The sequence below is a fragment of the Myxine glutinosa genome, chromosome 13 (assembly GCF_964187855.1).
Source record: "Myxine glutinosa chromosome 13, kmMyxGlut1.1, whole genome shotgun sequence".
NCBI lineage: Eukaryota > Metazoa > Chordata > Myxini > Myxiniformes > Myxinidae > Myxine > Myxine glutinosa.
In genome coordinates this window covers 6,021,755-6,044,546 of record NC_136273.1, presented here as the reverse complement: position 1 = coordinate 6,044,546, position 22,792 = coordinate 6,021,755, and the positions used below count along the sequence as shown (strand labels likewise).

General features: G+C 47.4%; 1 protein-coding gene across 3 annotated transcripts in view; it reads left to right on the top strand.

Moving 5' to 3' along the window:
- Positions 1-22,792, top strand: part of LOC137438541 (E3 ubiquitin-protein ligase RNF13) — a 238,389-nt gene that overhangs the window by 186,939 nt on the left and 28,658 nt on the right. The window contains exons 1-3 of one of the 3 annotated variants that reach the window (XM_068133673.2): positions 620-809; positions 1,022-1,120; positions 11,263-11,343. The exons of 1 other annotated variant lie outside the window; for it this stretch is intronic. In XM_068133673.2, coding sequence (XP_067989774.2) covers positions 1,025-1,120; positions 11,263-11,343 — 177 coding nt within the window. In that variant the 5' untranslated portion in view covers positions 620-809; positions 1,022-1,024. Of the gene's footprint in view, positions 1-619; positions 810-968; positions 1,121-11,262; positions 11,344-22,792 lie in introns of those variants that run through there. One more of the 3 variants, XM_068133674.2, reaches the window with a different exon arrangement.

The window sequence follows — 22,792 nt, the reverse complement described above, 5'->3', positions numbered from 1 at the left end:
TTATCAAGCGCACATCTCCAAGCCGTTGCTTTCAAATCTTGATTGACACTATGTCTGTTCGACAGCAATTTGCCTAAAAAAGCTACAAGCTATAGTGGTCCAGCAAAGTTACTTGAAAGGGACAGATAATAAGCTTTAATAAAAGTATATTTGTATCTGGTGCCTCTGGTTGGTACCGATTGGCTATAATCTGGAGTCCAGCCCATGGGTTACAAGCCGAATGAAGCGGGCGCCCCCCAGCTCTGGCGACGTCTATAGAGGGCGCCCGTCCATTGAACCCTCCATCGGATCGGTCTCTACCTGAACAGTAACAGCAGAGATAATAAATAAAACGAATTAACAGTTCCACTTTATTAACGATTAGCCTCATTTCTTCATATACATTGTCCTGTCCGTATGGTTTTCGTAAAAGCTTTCAACACGAACCTCTCAAACTTCTTAATTGCGTTTAAACCTTTTGTGCTGCTTTAATCGGTCCAAGCGGTGTAGTTAGGGCCAGTTAACAATTACGATAAACCCCGTTTTCTCTGATTGCCTCCTTTATTTAAAAACAATGTTTTTTTTACAACATCTGTTGCTGGATTAAACTAGTATTTTTACAAATGTGTGAAGTCTTCGAAAAAAAGAAGTGATTTAATTCACAACACAAGGAAGGAAAGTCATTAAAATAGCGGAAGTGGATACAAAGTTAGTCTTGTGTGTTTTTAATATTCCTGTATTTGGATAAATAAATTTGAGAGAGTTTAAAAGAATAGGTTTGAATTGGTGGAAAATTCCATTTTATCGTCGAGCTTTGGGCACCCCTTGAGGTGAGGAGGTTATGATTTTTATTTTTATCACCATGACGATATTCCTTCGTCGGTGTTCATTGGGATCCAAAGGGTCGTCGATATCGTCCGTTTTGGGATACACTGCCTTGATTTAGTGTCTCGTTTTAAAGTCGATTTTGTCCTGTCTGTCATGAACAGTGCTCTCTCTCTCTTCGTTCTCTTCTCCGTCCCGCATCCATTAACATCAACAGGGCATGGTTTGTGTTGGAGACCAGCTCGGGAACTTGGCGCTCCTTTTGCTCTCACTTGGCTTCTTGTTCCTTGGTTCTGCTTCGTCTGACATCATTGCGGTGAATATACTTTATACATTATATATACCAGCGAGGTACCTGTGCTATCTATGCACTGATATATATATATATAATAAAATAACCACCTTTAGAGGCCATTTTTCCCCGCAAAGCGGGTGTTGGCCTTTTTCGGGAACCGTGGTTGTTGTTGTTTTTTGGTCCCCTTTTTGAAGCGATGTTTTACGGCCGGATGCCCTTCCTGACGCCAACCCTTTTTGCCGCCTTTAACGACAAACAGGGAATTACCAGTGAACTGGTACTCAATTAGCCGACCTCGGAAGGATGACAGGCTGAGTCAACCCCCCTGGCGTTAATTCAGCGATCGACCGGGATTACGAACCCAGGATCCTAGGATCCTAAGCCGGCACCCTAGCCGCTAGCCCAACACCAGGGACTATGTGAAGTGTGATGTGAAGTGCACAACACTTCACTGATGTGAAGCCAAAAACAAACAATGCGGAAACGGTGAATGCTAAACCATGGAACCAATAAATTCCACATTCCTGTGCCACCTGTAGTCGAACATCAGGCATTTACAGCAGGTTCGTGAAGGACTTGCACAAAAACGTACCCGTTTGAATGGTTCTATACCGAATCGATGGTGAATCTGCATATGGTGAATCCGCGAGTGTCATGGTTAGAAAGGGGGAAGGAGAACACGGTATAAAGGAAATTGACACGACTAGGAATTTCCAGAAAGAAGTTGGAGATTGAAAGAGGCAGATTTGGGTGTTTTAACGGGGGTAGAAAACATCAAGGTTTTGGATGGGGGTGAACAGCTCTTTCAAAGACCTGGAGGGAGGAGTGGGATTGAAGAGAGTGGGAGTTTGTTCCAGAGGCGGGAGAAAAGAGGAATGAAGGAGTGAAGGTGAGCAGAGAGTCGATTTTGGCAGTTTCACCAGAAGAGGGTTGTTGGTAGATCTTGTGGGACCTGCAGGAATATTTGGGGGACAGAGCCCAGAGAGAGTTGGGGGAGCAAGGCCAGAGAGGAGTCAGTAGAAGACAGAAAGACCACCAACCTGCCTGCAGTGAGAGAGAGAGAGAAATGCCCTCAGAATCGGCTTCATCGTGGGAGATTCCAATGATTCTGAATGCTTTGGCTTCAACCGCGTGAAGCCGAGCTAGGTGTGAGGCAGGAGCACCAGCCCAGAAGGGAGAGCAGTATTCCATTGAGCTGCGGATGAAAGCCTTGTATGTGGTGAGGAGCTCAGGTGTGCCAAGGAAGGACTTCGCACGATGTAGGATGCCCAGTCGGCGACTGGCTTTGGAGGTCAGCTTGGAAATGTGGTTTTCCCAGGAAAGATCATGGCAGATTGTGAGACCCAAGAGATTGAGCGACAAAACTTCTTCAAGAGGATTGTTCAGAAAGTAGATGGGAGGGTTGTCCAGACGGTCTTTTCAAAGAGCCAATGTGAGAGTATGAGATTTGTCAGGATTGAAAGCCATGTTCCACTTGTTTGACCAGTCTGTGATTTTGTCCAGGTCTGCAGAGAGCGAAGAAGCTGTTTCCTGCCGATCTCAGGGTTGAGATATGGAGTGGCAGAGAGTGGAGTCATCAGCAAAGAGAGAGAGAGAGGATTTTCCAGAGAGTCGGAGAGATCATTTATGAAGAATAGAAAAAGCACAGGTCCCAGAACATTGGGTTGATGGATACCATAGGAGGAGAGTTTGGGAAGCAGAGCAGTGTGCCAGACCGTATCGGCACGTGATATCTCAAGGGAAACAACTCTGATTTCCTGTTTGGTATTGAGGACCTCCATCCATTGTTGAGACAGCAGAAGCAGCAAGTCCAGAGTAGAGTGACCTGGTCTGAATCCAAATTGATGATCGGAGATCAAGCCATTGGAGAAGAGGAAGGATTTGATATCCGAAGCAATGATGGATTCCATGACTTTGCTGATTATTGGAAGCAGGCGGATTGGTCTCTAGTTGCAAGGATCTGTTTTTGCACCTTTTTTGTGCAAAGCGGTAATGTTGGCTGATTTACAAGCAGATGGCAGATGACCTTGAGCAAAAGAGAGGGTGAAGAGAACAGAGAGAGGGCGAGATGAAGCGGCAGAACAGGATTTTAGGACCCGTGGGCTGATGCCGTCTGGTCCAGTTGCAGAATCAGAGTCGAAGTTTGACAGAAACTTCTCCACCTTGTCATGAGAGAAGGACCACAGAGTCCAGGAGCAGCTAGGTACGACTGGGTAAGGTGGGTACTGAGAGAGATTTTTTTTTTTTTTGTATACAAGATCGAGGCTCGTGTAAGAGCTAAAAATAGAAAAGATGGGAAAAGATAAAATGTAAGAGAGATGGGTTTGGGACACAAGATTTTGAGGTAAACACAGAGTTGGTACATTCGGCTTTTTCACGTGCGGTATCAGCTGTGTAGCCATTTGAGGTAAGGGAGGGGATGGAGGGGGAACAAACACCAGAAACAGATTTGACCAGATGCCACTAGAATATGGAGGAGGAGACAGGTTTGAGAGTTCAGTCTTGAGAGTAGAGAGATAGCGTTTCCTGGCTCTCCTGAGGGTAGACACACACTTGTTCCGAGCTTTATGAACGGAACTGAGATTGCCTTCCATTGGATTTGCCTTCCATGAGGCGAAGGCAAATTGTTTCAGGGCAACTGCCTCACCATAAGATTCAGTGTACCATGGACGGTAGGAAGGGTATGACCACTTATGACGAGATGAGAGAGAGAGAGAGAGAGAGAGAGAGAGAGAGAGAGAGACAGACAGACAGACAGACAGACAGACAGACAGACAGACAGACATAGATATTTAAATTTACGTTGGAAGAATTCCCAGGAAGAGTTTGTCAGAGGCAGTAGAGATGGGAGACCAGTCCAGACGATTGATGGCTGCTTGCAGACCGTGCCAGTCGGCCTGAGTAAAATGCCAGACTCGTCGACGCTGAGGAGGCTCTCTGAGAATGGCCAGAGAGATGTCCACTTTAACAAGCAAATGGTCAGATGAACTGATTGGAGCAGAAGAAGAGCAGCAGACATTTGCAGGGAAGTTAGTCCTAACCAAATCTAGAAGAGAAGATGCTCCGTTGATTGAGATCCGTGTCGGGAAATTGACAGATTGTGTCAGTCCCAATGAGTCGCAGACGTCTTTTGCTGAGGTGCCATGGCTGGTGTCAGAGGTACCCACACCCAGCCAGCTGGCATGATGACAGTTGAAGTCGCCACAAATGGGGAAGAGAGAGAGAGAGTTGGGATGAGTGGATAGAAGTCGGTCCATTTTGTCAGACAGCGAAATGTGAATGGAGTTATCACTGTTTGGAGGATGGTCCAGAACACATATGAACAAAAGGTGGGAGCGGAGAGGAAGCCATAGCCAGAGGTACTCCAGGGGGTGAGGTGGAGAGAGGGCAGTGCAGGGAGAGTGAGGAAGAGAGTTTTTGATAAAGATAGCAGCCCCACCACCAGGACAAGGCTCAGGTCTATCATACCGGAGGAGGGAGTAACCAGGAAGAGATATTAAGGAATCAGAGACATCTTGAAGGAGGAAAGTTTATGTTAAGCAGATTAAGTCTGGTTTAATCTTTTAGGTCTTTATGGGTCTTTGGGTATTTTAGGTCTTCTGGGTCGTTACGGGTCTTCAGCGTATTTTGGGTCTTTTGGTTCTTCAGGATATTTTGGGTCTTTGAAATCTTTGTGGTCTTTTGGGTAGTCATTGTCTTTAAGGGTCTTTTAGGTATTTTGGGTCTTTCATGTCTTTTGAGATTTTGGGGTCTTTTGGATCTTTGGGGTCTACGAGGTTTTTTGGGTCCTCTGGGTCTTCAAGGGTTTTTAAGGTATTTAGGGCTGTTTTGGGTCATTTAACTCTTTGGGGGTCTTCCGGTTATTTTGGGTCGTCTGGGTCTTTTGAATCTTTCAGGGTCTTTGGGAATTTTGGGGTCTTAGTGGTCTTAAGGGTCTTGGGGGTTTTAAAGGGTCTTCAAAAGTCCGAGGGATCTCAGAGTCTAAAGGGTCGAAAGGTATATTCCAACAATACGTAATTAATAGACGTACAGAATTAATAGGCAGGATGCAACGGGTGTTCAACCAGTACATAATTAATGGACACATAATCGCAGCTTCATGGATTTACTGGGGTCTTCGGGGTCTTTTGTGTCTTTTGGGGTCTTCCAGTTATTTTGCGTAATTTGGGTCTTTTGAGTCTTTAAGGGTATTTGGGGTCTTCGGGGCCTTTTGGGTCTTCATGGTCTTCATGGTCTTAAGGGTCTTGGAGGACTTAAAGGGTCTTCAAAGGTCTAAGCCTAAGGGATCTCAGCAGTCTAAAGTGGCGAATGGTATATTCCAACAATCCGTAACTAATAGATGTACAGAATTGATAGACAGGAAGCAACCGGTGTTCAAACAGTGTGGTATTAATTGACACATTTATCACAGCTTGACGGGTCCGTGTTATATAATTATATATATATATTGTTACGGATCTCGGGGGTCGGCGCTCCCCTTATCAAGGGGGGGTTAATCCCCTTGTCTTGTTACCTGGCCGACCCGAGTCCTGGAAGTTATACGCTCCTTCCGGTCGGTATTAGGTAGGGTGATTGGTCAATTTGGTTCCAAATACCTAATTCCTAACCTGACCGTAAAGCAGGGAAATAACTCCCGCTCGAACCACGGATAAGATGGAAAATGCCGAGCGGTTAGCAATCCGCGATCCGAGCCGTTAACAATGAGACTAAACCCGATTCTGAGCGGTTCCTAATCATGCCACAGGTACTCAATTGAGAAAAGACGAAAGCGAAGGGATTAAGACGAAACCAGAAAGAACAGGTGAATTTATTACAAACAAAAAGAGGAAAGGAAAGAATGTACAAGAAAGGAAGAAGAAGAAGCAGGACACAGGGCAGTCTTAAAACATTCTTATTCTATACCCCAGACAAACATACACACTCACACGGGGATTGTAGCTGGTAGCTGTAGGTGGTCAGGTAGAGGGTCCGGTGATGGGGTCCAGGCTCCAGGTGAGGCTCCAGTCCAGGCTCCGGTTCAACGGGCGAAAACCCGGCAGGCAGCTCCGCGTATCTTGGAAACGTGACCGTACCTTTCATTTTGCGGGGGGGGGGGGGGGGGGGGGTTGGGGAGGGAGGCTGGTGTCCTGTACGTGTGCGCTCCCGGACAAGTTCATTAATAAGCGCGTCTCCAACCAAACTCGTTCAAATGCGCTCTCTGCCACCAAGTCCAACCAGCGCTCCCTCATCAAAAGAAGTCCCGTTAATAGCGCCGCTCTCGCACGAGTCCTTTTTGCAATGCACTCTCCCGACCAAGTCCTTTCACAGCGCGCATTTCCCAACGAGTCCTCCCAAAGGGCTTTACGTTCGCGCTTATATCACGCGGGCCAAGATCACTCCGCGCTTCATAAAGCCACGCCCGTCGGTGATGTTACATCAGCCCTGGTTGGCTGGTGAGGGCTTACCGGCCACGCCTTTGACGGCTGGTTGACAGGCCACACCTTGTTCTTGGCGTTCCACCCCCTTTTTCCTCGGGCCTGAAAGCATGGTTAATGGCGGCTTGAGCGAGCGCTGAGGCGGCTGCTGCTGGCAGAGGCGCGTAATGGCGTCGCTGGGAGAGAGAGGTTGGCAAAATGGCCGGAATTGGATTGGGGACCTACTCTTATTTAATTGATGCAACGCAGATTCAACTATTGGAAACACGGCCTTATCTAAAACACATAATAATGAAATAACTAAAGTTCTATGGTGGCCTACGTGTTGCTTGTGGACTAACTAGGGGTGCTACCTTTAACCTTTAATGTCATATTTACAAGAGTTTCATATTTACACAAGTGTGGGTTCTAAAACCGCAACAATATATTTATATCGGTCAAAAGTTTTAGAACACCTCAATTTTTCAAGTTTTTATTGAAATTTACGCAGTTTAATGTCCAGTGAACAAGCGTTACGCCCGTCAGTGAAGCAAACCCCCGTCAGTCCCCCGTCAGTGAAGTGATGTGAGTTGACAAAGTGGAAGACGCAAGGCGGCCATCTTGGATTTTGATGTGGCGACCCAATTTACAACAGCGTTCTTCCTTATGCCTAGATACACCCACACACCAGATTATAAGTTGGTACTTCGCTTATTTTTCAAGATATTCCACTCACAAGGTTCAGACATACATGGCGTCAGACATACATGGCGGCGGCCATTTTGGATTTTGACGTGGGTTGCACCCACACACCAAATTCGAATGCGGTCCTTCGCTTACGCACGCACGCACGGACACACGGATGGAGGGGAAAACCATAGTCCCCCTTTCGCTCCGCGGTGCGACGGGGGGACAATAACCTGAAATGGTACAAAGGTAAGCAGTAAACTGCTCGAGGTTTAAAAAAAGTTTCGGTTAGAAAAAACGGGAAAATAATGTAAATTGCACAGTTATATTGTACAAAAAAAAAAGGCCTTCTTCAGGGAACAAGTAATGGGTGAACAACTTACAGCTATTCTGCAGCAATGTAAGTAAATTAAGCCTTGAAAGTTGATGCAAACAATTCCTACAGGTGTCCCAACCTCTGCTGATTACTTGATTACAAACCCCCTGTCTGTATAAAAGCAGTATTGGAACAGACTGTTATTACACCCTCTGAAGCATTATTTGGACAATATTGCACTGCAGGAAGTAGTATATTGGAAACTGGAGGAAACTCTGACAGGAAGAGGTCTGGCAGACCCAAAGCCACAACAGAATCAGAAGACAAGTTTCTGAGAGTCAACAGCTTGCGTGATCGGCGGCTCACAGGACAACAGCTTCAAACACAGCTTAACACTGGTCGAAGTAAGCAAGTCTCAGTTTCAACTGTGAAGAGAAGACTTTGAGCTGCAGGTTTGACAGGTCAAGTGGCAGTAAGAAAGCCATTGCTAAGATGGCAAAATAAGAAAAAGAGGCTTGCCTGGGCCATGAAGCACCGCCAGTGGACTACTGAAGAGTGGAAGAAGGTCTTATGGACCGGTTAATTAAAATTTGAAATCTTTGGTTCATCACGCAGGGTTTTTGTATGCCGTCGAGTAGGCGAAAGGATGGTTCCTCAGTGTGTGACACCAACTGTCAAACATGGAGGAGGAAGTGTGATGGTCTGGGGCTCTTTTGCTGGATCCAAAGTCGGCGACTTGCACAGAGTGATTGGCACCCTGAACCAAAAGGGCGACCACACCATTTTGCAGCGCCATGCAATACCCTCTGGTATTGCATGGTGTTGGCTTAGCGGTTAGGGTGCCAGCTTGGGATCCTAGGATCCTGGGTTCGAATCCCGGTCGATCGCTGAATTAATACCAGGGGGGTTGACTCAGCCTGTCATCCTTCCGAGGTCGGCAAATTGAGTACCAGCTTGCTGGGATGAATGATCACGGTGTGTACCCCTGTTTAGAATAGGTACACCATATCCCTGCGCATCGTAAGAGGCGACTAAGGGTTGGTGTCAGGAAGGGCATCCGGCCATAAAAACATTGCCTCAAACAGGGAACCATGATTGTCATGGGGCCCGCAAGGCTAACCCCCGCTCTAGCGGGGAAAATGGCCCTAAAACGATCATTCATTCATTCATTCATTCATGCAATACCCTCTGGTATACGCCTAGTTGGGCAGGGGTTCATCCCACAGCAAGATAATGACCCTAAACACACCTCCAGGCTATGTCAAAACTACCTTCGAGGAAAAGAACAAGACCGTAGGCTTCAAATCATGGAATGGCCAGCACAGTCTCCAGACTTAAACCCCATCGAGCTGGTTTGGGATGAACTGGACAGAAGGGTGAAAGCAAAGCAACCTACAAGAGCAACACATTTGTGGGAACTTCTGCAACAGTGTTGGGAAGAACTTCCCGAACAATATTTGATTTCCATTGTAGAAAGAATGCCACGAGTGTGTTCGGCGGTTATATCTGCAAAAGGTGGCAACTTTGCTGGGTCAAAATTTTTAATTAAATTTTGTTAAACAAAATGATTATATGATTTCTTTTTATCTCCAATTGTTTATTTGTTCTATGCTTAATTTCAGAGTACATTCGGACATTAAACTGCAGTAAATTTCAATAAAAATTGGAAAAATTGAGGTGTTCTAAAACTTTTGACCGATAGTGTAGATATATATATATATATATTCACACACACACAACTTAAAACGTTTAATAACATTTTCTTGTCCCTTTCACAACTTGCAATAACGAGCCTGAATTGCCATTCTGACCATTGTAAACAAATTCGTCTTCTCTTAAATCACCACCACCACCTTCCTTTTCTCCTCTTAAATCACCACCTTCCTTTTCTCCTCTTAAATCACCACTTTCCCTCTTCTCCTCTTAAATCACCACCACCACCTTCCTTTTCTCCTCTTAAATCACCACTTTCCCTCTTCTCCTCTTAAATCACCACTTTCCCTCTTCTCCTCTTAAATCACCACCACCACCTTCCTCTTCTCCTCTTAAATCACCACCACCACCTTCCTCTTCTCTACTTAAATCACCACTTTCCCTCTTCTCCTCTTAAATCACCACTTTCCCTCTTCTCCTCTTAAATCACCACCACCACCTTCCTCTTCTCCTCTTAAATCACCACCACCACCTTCCTCTTCTCCACTTAAATCACCACTTTCCCTCTTCTCCTCTTAAATCACCACTTTCCCTCTTCTCTTAAATCACCACCACCACCTTCCTCTTCTCCTCTTAAATCACCACCACCACCTTCCTCTTCTCCACTTAAATCACCACTTTCCCTCTTCTCCTCTTAAATCACCACTTTCCCTCTTCTCCTCTTAAATCACCACCACCACCTTCCTCTTCTCCTCTTAAATCACCACCACCACCTTCCTCTTCTCCACTTAAATCACCACTTTCCCTCTTCTCCTCTTAAATCACCACTTTCCCTCTTCTCCTCTTAAATCACCACCACCACCTTCCTCTTCTCCTCTTAAATCACCACCACCACCTTCCTCTTCTCCTCTTAAATCACCACTTTCCTCTTCTCCTCTTAAATCACCACCACCACCTTCCTCTTCTCCACTTAAATCACCACTTTCCTCTTCTCCTCTTAAATCACCACCACCACCTTCCTCTTCTCCTCTTAAATCACCACCTTCCTCTTCTCCTCTTAAATCACCACCACCACCTTCCTCTTCTCCTCTTAAATCACCACCTTCCTCTTCTCCTCTTAAATCACCACTTTCCTCTTCTCCTCTTAAATCACCACTTTCCCTCTTCTCCTCTTAAATCACCACCACCACTTTCCTCTTCTCCTCTTAAATCACCACTTTCCCTCTTCTCCTCTTAAATCACCACCACCACTTTCCTCTTCTCCTCTTAAATCACCACTTTCCCTCTTCTCTTAAATCACCACTTTCCCTCTTCTCCTCTTAAATCACCACTTTCCCTCTTCTCCTCTTAAATCACCACTTTCCTCTTCTCCTCTTAAATCACCACTTTCCCTCTTCTCCTCTTAAATCACCACTTTCCCTCTTCTCCTCTTAAATCACCACTTTCCCTCTTCTCCTCTTTAATCACCACTTTCCCTCTTCTCTTCTTAAATCACCACCACCACCTTCCTCTTCTCCTCTTAAATCACCACTTTCCCTCTTCTCCTCTTTAATCACCACTTTCCCTCTTCTCCTCTTTAATCACCACTTTCCCTCTTCTCCTCTTAAATCACCACCACCACCTTCCTCTTCTCCTCTTAAATCACCACTTTCCCTCTTCTCCTCTTAAATCACCACTTTCCCTCTTCTCCTCTTAAATCACCACTTTCCCTCTTCTCCTCTTAAATCACCACTTTCCCTCTTAAATCGCCACTTTCCCTCTTCTCCTCTTAAATCACCACTTTCCCTCTTCTCCTCTTAAATCACCACCACTACCTTCCTCTTCTCCTCTTAAATCACCACTTTCCCTCTTCTCCTCTTAAATCACCACTTTCCTTCTTCTCCTCTTAAATCACCACTTTCCCTCTTCTCCTCTTAAATCACCACTTTCCCTCTTCTCCTCTTAAATCACCACCAGCACCTTCCTCTTCCTTTCTTAAATCACCACCGCTTTCCTCTTCTCTTGAATCACCACCACCATATTCTTCTCTTAAATCACCAATATCATCCTCTTCTCTTAAATCACCACAACCTTCCTTTTCTCCTTTTCAATCACCACCACCTTCCTCTTCACAGGTTGGATGGGATAACCACACACAAGTGTTTCAAGACCTTCCTGCGCACTTTGGCGATCAACTGCCCAATGATGGGATCAAGGTTGTTCTCGTGACTATTTCATTAAATATTACATTATTAAAAACAACTTCATTATTGTCGATAATCTGTGAGAACCGCCTTTGTACATACAAAACAAAACTCCCTCGTGTTTCGTTTGTGTTTCCCGGTGGTTAGTTTGTGTTTTCCGGTGGTTAGTTTGTGTTTCCCGGTGGTTAGTTTGTGTTTCCCGGTGGTTAGTTTGTGTTTCCCGGTGGTTAGTTTGTGTTTCCCGGTGGTTAGTTTGTGTTTCCCGGTGGTTAGTTTGTGTTTCCCGGTGGTTAGTTTGTGTTTCCCGGTGGTTAGTTTGAGTTTCCCAGTGGTGAGTGTTACGGATTCGTCACTTCCGTTGTGGTGGGTTGCATCCCCTGTAAATATTTCTGATTCCATGTACTATTATTGTTTTCAAAAGGTTTATTGTCCATGAACTGTTTTCAAAAGGTAAAAAAGTTAATGTTGAAAGAAACAGGAAACCGGATCGGGAACCGGACGACGAGGAGGAAGAAGAGAAAAGAGGGCGGAGCGAGGGAGTCGGACAAGGAGCCGAGCTACATGCGGTCGGGAGCGAACGTTGGCGAGCAAGAGTCACTAGCGAACTTTTGGGTTTCCGGGAAAGGGATTCCTGCGACAGAGTTGTCATCGCTGTGACCGATCAACCTGCGTGTCAGGTTTTTGGCGGTGGATTCCGAGGAGAATTATCGCCGGGCCGTTACGTCTCAAGAGCGGGTCGTCGGCCATTTTGACTCGCGCAGGACTTGTGCTTCGCTTGCGGTTTCATCTCTTTTCGACCATTTTCACCGCATTCAGACGTCGATCTGGGGCGTGTGTGTGACGTGGCTTTTTGAAGGTTAATTCGTCCATACCCGAGGGTGTGATCTCTGTCGCCTGTAGGGCGCCTTTGGATTTCCCAGTCGCCTTGAGGGCGCCTTTGTACAGCTTCGGCGGTGTGACTGCACTTGCCATCCGCACGGGATTCTGGTCTCGATTGGACATCGTTCTGGCGATCGCTGGAGCGAATCAACTTCGTCTTGAAGCCGGGAATAAGAGACATTGGGGAATGTTCTTGTTTCACTCACTTGGAGCACAGTGAGTTATATATTACAAAACTGATGGTACCATCATAGGACATATTGATTGTACTTTTGACTACTATTGTTGTTGTACTGTTATTCTTGTGTAATCTTAATACAATATTTGTTTGTGAGTAACAATTGGGGTGGCTTCTCCGTTGATCTTTGACACACAGAATAACATATCTTTCTGCCGTGACTCCTCTCGGGGCTCGGAGGTACACCGTGACCGGGGTTCGGGGAGGAGCACGTAACAACCCCCAAGGAAACGGTAAGGTCGAATGATTTAATGGGATTGTATGGAGGACTGTGGCCATGGGATTGAAGACTCGGGGGTTGGCCCCTCATCAGTGGAATCTGGTATTGCCCGACGCGTTGCACGCTATACGTTCCCTTCTCTCCACTGCCACCAACGAGACTCTGCATGACAGAATGTTCCGCTACGAAAGACGTAGTGCGAATGGGCAATCTTTGCCAAGCTGGCTCTCTGAACTGGGGCCCGCTTTCTTGAAACGTGCGATACGACACAGCAAGTATGATCCGCTGGTGGATCGGGTGCAGGTGTTGGAATAACCCGGAATATGCACATATTCGTATGGTGGACGGCATAGAGGCGACCGTTTCGGTGCGACAACTTGCACCCTGTGGGGAGGGTCCTCACCCAGGTACTAGCGAGGGAAATGTGGCGGAGCCGACTGGTAGTCCGATCAGGGCTGAAACGCCAACGATTGTCATGGGAGGGCCTTCTCCTATTTCGACATTGCCCAACGGCATTCTGATCCTGGCTGAAACGCCAACTCTTGGTACCGGAGCGGTTGCTCATATCCCAATATTGCCCAATATTGCCCAACATTGCTGATGCCAGGGTTCTCGAGAATGGTTCTGGCAGTTATCGCACCCGTGTCGGCCGTGAGTCGGAGGTGCACCGTGACCAGGGGGTCGGGGAGGAGCACGTAACATTAGTTTGAGTTTCCAGGTGGTTCGTTTGAGATTCCGGGTGGTTAGTTTGAGTTTCCCGGTGGTTAGTTTGAGTTTCCCCGTCGTTAGTTTGGGTTTCCCGATGGTTAGTTTGAGTTTCCCGATGGTTAGTTTGAGTTTCCCGGTGGTTAGTTTGAGTTTCCCGGTGGTTAGTTTGAGTTTCCCGGTGGTTAGTTTGAGTTTCCCGGTGGTTAGTTTGAGTTTCCCTGTCGTTAGTTTGGATTTCCCTGTGGTTAGTTTTGGTTTCCCATTTGTTAGATTGGGTTTGTGGGTGGTTAGTTTGGGGTTTCCGGTGGTTTGTTAAATGACTTGTATGTGTAATAAGAAACATTTTTGGTTCCTGGGTCAAAGACAAGAGAATACATAAGGTAGAGATGTGGAGGTAGTTGAGACAATCGTAGCACATACCTGAGTTTTTCCTTTTTTGCATTTTGCAGATCTTTAGATACGTACTTGTTAATAAGTTGTTTATACGAGCGGGTACATACACCCTGTTGGTGGGAGTACCATTTTCTGTTTATCAGAGCTCATGCCAGAGTACATGCTTTGGAGTATGGCTAAAGTACGTGCTCATCTGACGGCCTTGGTTGGTCACTTAAGGGCCAGTATTGGTTTTTCTTTGAACCAGGTGTGAAACCTCTACATCGGTCCAAAACTGTTGAATGTCAATTTGGCAGTTTCGATGACATCCATTCTTGCTCCATTATAGTAAGACTAGTGGGGTCACCCGTGGGAATCCCACGGGCATGGACGTGTGTGACATTTGGACATCTTCATTTAGATGCTGCACATTCAGTTTTACAAAATGGTTACTGGCAATTTATCAGATCCACAAATGTCATCTACACAATTTATTTACTTCTGATAACATGTGAATGCATGTGCGTGCACATGGGAAATACAGTTTGAAATGTGTAATTACATCTCATGTAAAATGTGACCAAGAGCTCAAATCCTCTCCCTCCCTGCCCCCATCCCTCCCACATCATGCACACTGCACCGGGGAGTGGGTCACACATGGGGGAGAGTGGGTCACACATGGGGGAGAGTGGGTCACACATGGGGGAGAGTGGGTCACACACATGGGGGAGAGTGGGTCACACACATTGGGGAGAGTGGGTCACACACTTGGGGGAGAGTGGGTCACACACGGGGGAGAGCGGGTCACACACGGGGGAGAGCGGGTCACACACACGGGGGAGAGCGGGTCACACACACGGGGGAGAGCGGGTCACACACACGGGGGAGAGCGGGTCACACACACGGGGGAGAGCGGGTCACACACACGGGGGAGAGCGGGTCACACACACGGGGGAGAGCGGGTCACACACACGGGGGAGAGCGGGTCACACACACGGGGGAGAGCGGGTCACACACACGGGGGAGAGCGGGTCACACACACGGGGGAGAGCGGGTCACACACACGGGGGAGAACGGGTCACACACACGGGGGAGAGCGGGTCGCACACACGGGGGAGAGCGGGTCGCACACACGGGGGAGAGCGAGTCGCACACACGGGGGAGAGCGAGTCGCACACACGGGGGAGAGCGAGTCGCACACACGGGGGAGAGCGAGTCGCACACACGGGGGAGAGCGAGTCGCACACACGGGGGAGAGCGAGTCGCACACACGGGGGAGAGCGAGTCGCACACACGGGGGAGAGCGAGTCGCACACACGGGGGAGAGCGAGTCGCACACACGGGGGAGAGCGAGTCGCACACACGGGGGAGAGCGAGTCGCACACACGGGGGAGAGCGAGTCGCACACACGGGGGAAGAGCGAGTCGCACACACGGGGGAAGAGCGAGTCGCACACACGGGGGAAGAGCGAGTCGCACACACGGGGGAAGAGCGAGTCGCACACACGGGGGAAGAGCGAGTCGCACACACGGGGGAGAGCGAGTCGCACACGGGGGAGAGCGAGTCGCACACACGGGGGAGAGCGAGTCGCACACACGGGGGAGAGCGAGTCGCACACACGGGGGAGAGCGAGTCGCACACACGGGGGAGAGCGAGTCGCACACACGGGGGAGAGCGAGTCGCACACACGGGGGAGAGCGAGTCGCACACACGGGGGAGAGCGAGTCGCACACACGGGGGAGAGCGGGTCGCACACACGGGGGGAGAGCGGGTCGCACACGGGGGGAGAGCGGGTCGCACACACGGGGGGAGAGCGGGTCGCACACACGGGGGGAGAGCGGGTCGCACACACGGGGGAGAGCGGGTCGCACACACGGGGGAGAGCGGGTCGCACACACGGGGGAGAGCGGGTCGCACACACGGGGGAGAGCGGGTCGCACACACGGGGGAGAGCGGGTCGCACACACGGGGGAGAGCGGGTCGCACACACGGGGGAGAGCGGGTCGCACACACGGGGGAGAGCGGGTCGCACACACGGGGGAGAGCGGGTCGCACACACGGGGGAGAGCGGGTCGCACACACGGGGGAGAGCGGGTCGCACACACGGGGGAGAGCGGGTCGCACACACGGGGGAGAGCGGGTCGCACACACGGGGGAGAGCGGGTCGCACACACGGGGGAGAGCGGGTCGCACACACGGGGGAGAGCGGGTCGCACACACGGGGGAGAGCGGGTCGCACACACGGGGGAGAGCGGGTCGCACACACGGGGGAGAGCGGGTCGCACCCACGGGGGAGAGCGGGTCGCACCCACGGGGGAGAGCGGGTCGCACCCACGGGGGAGAGCGGGTCGCACCCACGGGGGAGAGCGGGTCGCACCCACGGGGGAGAGCGGGTCGCACCCACGGGGGAGAGCGGGTCGCACCCACGGGGGAGAGCGGGTCGCACCCACGGGGGAGAGCGGGTCGCACCCACGGGGGAGAGCGGGTCGCACCCACGGGGGAGAGCGGGTCGCACCCACGGGGGAGAGCGGGTCGCACACACGGGGGAGAGCGGGTCACAAACACGGGGGAGAGACATTTTGATTTTTTATTGTGACTACGTCTAAATTAAACATTTCATCGTGATGACTCATCAAATTGAAAAGTCCGACGCGAATTTTTAATATATCTCGACATTTTCCCTTCTGTGTTATTTTAGGCGGTGTATGATGTATCCTGCCGCGAATTTCTCAAATGTCTCAGCAATTTCCCATCTGTGCATGCATTTTCTCAATTATTGCTGAAACAGAGTCTAAAACCATTGATAAAAATGAAATCAGATGGTGAACTAGAGTCGAGATCAAACTGTGAGAGAGTCTCAATGGTCTTTATGTTACAGGCCTTCGAAAAAGCATTTTGTTTTATAAACAGTAGCTTTAATTGAATTTCCTTCCTGTTTTTTGCAACCGAGTCTAAAACCATGTTAGCGACTGAAAAATGAAATGAGATATCGAATTAGAGTTGAAATAAAACTGTGAGGGAGAGTAAGACACCACGGGCCTAACAAAAGAGGCCTCAAAGCTATGCGAGGAAACAAAATGGTGGTGATTTGTTTTTGAAGCCCCTTCCAGAATGGGTGGAGCTACTTCCTCAACGGAGGAGGCCACACCCACGGACAGACTCACAGACAGACAGAATCACCTACAGAGAATATTATATAGATTGATGTGTAGTTAAGATTGATTGATCATGGGTTTACTGGGGGAACTTGTGCTTTTATCAAACTTTCCTGGACAGTCTTGCTGTGTTCATTTCACGAGAAACATCTCCCTTTTGGGAGCACTGGCCAGTTGTCTCCCCCTTTTAGGGGGTAGTGGTTGGGTGGTGGGGGTTGTGCCCATGACCTGACACTGGTCACAACCAACACGTATGCAAAATGTGGTGGGGATTGGACCAACCTTGTTTTCTTCCGATGATTTTCAGATGTATATACATACAGTGCCCTCCATAAATAGTGGAACAGTGAAGTCCAATTTGTTATTATTGCGATATACTCAAGGAATTTGGACTTGCGATCCAAAGATGAACAGGAGGCAAGAGTACAGAAGGTCTGCTTTAATTTCTTGGTATTTCTACGTGTATATGTTTTACCATTGTAGAACAATATTACTTTTTATGTCCAGTCCGTCCATTTTAGGTAAGCACAAGTATTGGAACAGATCAAGATAAAGTAAATAATGTAGTATAATAGTTAGTATTTGGTTGCATATCCCTTGCATGTGACCCATCGACATCACCAAACACAGGGGGTGATACCACGAAGTGCCACCTAGTAGTGGTAGCAGAGGGTATTACAATTTCCTTTTTTAATTGGGCAACGCTTAGGTAAATTAATTTTGGCAAACGGAACAACTAATTGGTTCATCAGTGGAGCGACGGGTAGGCTCTACTAGTTATCAATAAAGATGAGTGAGCCGTTTCTAGATGCAAGCCGAAGCCATGACACTACCTCCACCATGCTTCACATGTGAGATACTATGCTTTGGATCAAATGCAGTTCCTTTTTTTCTCCACGCTTTCCCCTTTCCATCACTTTGGTAAAGGTTTATGTTGGCCTCATCTGTCCATAAAACTTTTTCAGAACCCCTACTGGCTCACCTCTGTGCTTAATGGCAAATTCTAATGTGGTCTTTCTATTTTTGGTTCTGATGAGATTTGCATCTTGCGGTGTAGCCTTTGTAATTCTGCTGTCAAAATCTTCTGCTAACGGTAGATTGTGATACTTTCACCCCTGCTCTTCACAACTCTGATGATTTTCTGTCGGCTGCAGGTGTTTACATTGGCCTACCTGGCCATTGTCTCTTGCTAAGTACACCAGTAGTTTCTTTTTCATTTCCAAGATATACCAAATTGTATGTTAGATTTGCTATGCCCAATTTTTGTGCCATGGTTCTAATTGAATTCTTCAGTTCTTTCATCTTGCAAATTGTTTGCTTTTCTTTCATAGACAGTTTATGGTCTTAATGTTGGTTTATGCCTACTGACTCCAAAGTCAGTCTCCCAAGACAAAAGCAAAGGCCAGAACCAAGACTAGATATTCACAGCTCTTTTATGTGTGAATGATCAATACAACAAGAAACGCCCATCAGTCATGTGTTCCAATACTTATGCTTACCTAAAATGGGAGGACTGAACATAAAAAGTACTGTTATTCTACAAGTACATTGTGAAATATATATATATAAAGAAATAACAAGAAATAAAAGCAGACCTTCTGTACTCTTGCCTCATATTCATCTTTTGATCTCAAATCCAAATTTCTTCAGTACATAGCAATCTTACTGTAATTCACCAAATATCCATCCATCCATCCGTCTGTCTGTCCATCTGTCTGTTCCCAGGTACTGCAAAAACGGCTGAACCGATCGCAACAAAATTTTGGGTAGGTAATCCTGGGACCCCCTGGAGTAAAATAGGCTATACGTTTTTCCAATTTCAGCTTTGGCCTCCAGCATTTTCAGGTTTGGACTCCCGCCTAACGTTATTGTCCCCGTGTACTGCAAAAACGGCTGAACCGATCACAACGATACACCTCCATGCCCGTGGGATTCTCACGGGTGACCCTACTAGTAACAACAAATTTGACTTCACTGTTCCAATACTTATAGAGCGCACTATACATATTGTTATGTCGGTAGGGCAGAGCAATATCTAGTCAGGTAGATCTGTATAGGTAGGTATTCGACTCACGATAGGCAGTGCCGGATTAAGCCTCGGCTGGCCCTAAGGCACATTTTGAAATTTTAGAGAATGGCCTGAACAATTTAAATTAGATCTCAGGCTCATGGAAATGGACCCCATTTGAACCATTTGAATGAACTGATTCTATGTGCTTTGGGCTGATTTCATGGGCCTTCAAGTACAGAGCGGTATTCGTCCAATCAGTAAATCCCGAGCCAGAAAGCTGTGCACCTCTGTCAGAGGACAACAGAGTGCATGGAAAACAGAAAACGCAAGTTTTGGCAGGAGAATAAACAAGCCAATCACGATCAGCTACCTCCCCATTTGGCAAAACCAGTTTGAAGGCACTGGCATTAAGACAGCGACTCACCCCAGAGTATTCGCGCTTCGTTTCTGGATAACTGTCATGCAAGTTCTGAAAATGGTCAGTGCCCAAGCTGATGCACACATGGCGCAGTTTGTCTGTGATGTTACCAAACAACCCGACATCGTTGGGAATCAGTGGAGTCGATACTGAAGCACCTTCGCCCCTAGTGTCTGTGTCACCATCGTCGGCCAGCCTGTCTTCGACAGGATCAACTGCGGGGGATGTTGAAGGGGAGTCCTTCGTTGAATCTATATCATCATCACCACCAACACCAGCATCTTTCTCCACCACATGGAAAAACGATGTCAATTTATGAGTCGTCTTGAGTAGTTGATCATCCTTATGCTTCTTTTTCTTCAACTCCTGAGCTCGCTCCCAGGCACCTTTGCGTCCTGACATAACGATGGATTGGATCTGCAAATAGAACATCAGATGTACAAGTTTTAAAACCTTTTATTATAAAATACAAACCACATTAAACACTATACAGTGATGTAGCGCACCTTTTTTTTTTTTTTTTTTTTTTTTTGTATACAAGATCGAGGCTCGTGAAAGAGCGAACATTAATCACACAGAAAGACAAACAGACACATAAAACAAATAACATCGGGAGCGGTAGACAAGCGGCAATGGTAGTGAGCGAGCGGCAATGGTAGAGCGAGCGAGCGGCAAGCGAGCGAGCGGCGAGCGAGCGGCATCGGGAGCGGCAATGGTAGCGAGCTCGACTCGCTACCATTGCCGCACCTGTGAGCTCGACTCGTTACCATTGCCACACCTGTGAGATCGACTCGCTACCATTGTCGCACCTGTGAGCTCGACTCGCTACCATTGTCGCACCTGTGAGCTCGACTCGCTACTATTGCCGCACCTGTGAGCAACTCGCTACCATTGCCGCACCTGTGAGCTCGACTCGCTACCATTGCCGCACCTGTGAGCTCGACTCGCTACCATTGCCGCATCTGTGAGCTCGACTCGCTACCATTGCCGCATCTGTGAGCTCGACTCGTTACCATTGCTGCACCTGTGAGCTCGACCCGCTACCATTGTCACACCTGTGAGCTCGACTCGCTACTATTGCCGCACCTGTGAGCAACTCGCTACCATTTCCGCACCTGAAAGCCCGCTTGGAGTTTGGAAAAAGCACCAAAAGGACTCTCAGACTGTGAGAAACAAGATTCTGTGGGCTTTCATGTCTTTCACTGAGGAGAGGCTTCCGTCTGGCCACTCTGCCATAAAGCCCAGATCGGTGGAGTGTTGCAGTGATGGTTGTCCTTCTGGAAGTTTCTCCCATCTCCACACAGGATCTCTGGAGCTCAGCCAGAGTGACCATCGGGTTCTTGGTCACCTCTCTTACCAAGGCCCTTCTCCCCCGATTGCTCAGTTTGGCCGGACGGCCAGCTCGAGGAAGAGTCCTGGTTGTTCCAAACTTCTTCAATTTAAGAATTATGGAGGCCACTGTGCTCTTGGGAACCTTCAATGCAGCAGGATTTTTTTGTGGGCTTCCCCAGATCTGTGCCTCGATACAATCCTGTTTCTGAGCTCTGCAGGCAGTTCATTCGACCTCATGGCTTGATTTTTGCTCTGATATGCATTGTCAGCTGTGAGACCTTATATAGACAGGTGTGTGCCTTTCTAAATCATGTCCAATCAATTGAATTTACCACAGGTGGACTCCAATCAAGGTGTAGAAACATCTCAAAGATCAAGAGAAATGGGAGGCACCCGAGCTAAATTTCAAATGTCAAAGCAAAGGGTATGAATACTTATGTCAATGTGATAGTTCAGTTTTTTCTTTTTAATAAATTTGCAAAACTTTCTAAAATCCTGTTTTCTCTTTGTCATTATGGGGTATTGAGTGTAGATTGATGAGGGAAAAAATGAATATAAACGATTTCAGCATAAGGCTGCAACATAACAAAATGTGAAAAAAGTGAAGGGGTCTGAATATTTTCTGAATGATATATATCTATATATATATATTATATATATATATATATATATATATATATATATATATACATATATATACACAAAGAATTAAGTTAAGCACCCCCCCCGTTTTTTTACAACCTCGCACATTACAAGTTTGTTGTCGTCAAAACAGTGTAATATACCCATGATATTGCTATATTTTCTGGAGAAGTGATATTATGGTCACATAAAAACATAACAATCATGCCGTTTTCAATATTTTATTCTGAATAATTTAAGGTGAAATTTTTTGGGAATTTTAGGCATATTTTCACCTCAATTTAAGTATGGAGCTATAGGTCCATCACGGACAGTGTGGATGACGTTTATGTTTTCTAACGTACAGTCATTGTTCTGAGAAGACCTCTAGCGATCTTTGCGTCAATAACGTGTGTAGGACCCACGTGATCGGATCACTGACTCAACCAATCACTTTTTTTCACTTTGATCACTCAATTTCATCAATGGATAATTGCTAATGTCATACCAATCATTATTTGATCTCACATACCTTAGAATATATGCCAATGTATACATATACACAAAGAATATATATTAGGGGGTGCTTACCTTAATTCGTTGTGTAGGGGTGCTTAACTTAATTCTTTGTGTATACATATATACATATATATTGTTATGTTTTTGGGGTAGGGATGAAATACCTTCATCGAGATAGAATTGTGTAGGTTTAGAATGCTCCGAATGTCGTGAAGAAAAGAACCCACCTCGATGTAAATTAAGTTAGGCCGATTGTCCGGGTAAGAACGTATGTGTGTCTCCATATGAGGAGTGGAGCTATGCTAATTAGGTAGGGCTTAAAGACAAACCCCAGTGTGTAATTGCCCTGTGATTTTTTTTTCCCTTTGTTGTTATTGCATCACAAAGGGTCACCACAATAACTACAACGATCGCACTGTAAATTGACTCATTCGCTCAACGCCGCCCAGGGCTAACCAACACCCAGCACATTTGCCGATCGGTACACAAGCCCTGCCTCACGGCCTTCGACGTCTACCGAACATTCCCGAAGAGAAATTAGACAAAGCCCCACACCCCTCCACCCTCCCCCTCCCGATGTATCGTAATGGGGAGGCCATGCCCCGGGCTTCGTGATCGAGTAGCGCTCGGTAATTGGACAGAGTGTGACGTGAGCGTGGAACATTCGGGAGAAGGCAAAAAGACGCGTCTTGCCATCTTTCTCTCTCTCTCTCTCTCGTACTGGTTCTTGTCGCGAGTGGACGCTGTGGTTTCGGGTGCGCTGGCGAGGAGACGTGTCGGGGCTTTGGGACTTTTTGCAACATGGAAGGAGGAGGTGTTGGTTGACGGTGGTGCCCTGCGGAGAAGGAGGGGGTCGCGATTGAAACAAAGAGGGATCCTGCCTGCTTGTCTCATGCCGGCGGCTGGCTGCGGGCACGATTCTGCGCCATTTTGTGCGTTTCCCGCGTGGTGGTTCGAGGTGACGACCAGCAGCCTTACCAGCCATTTG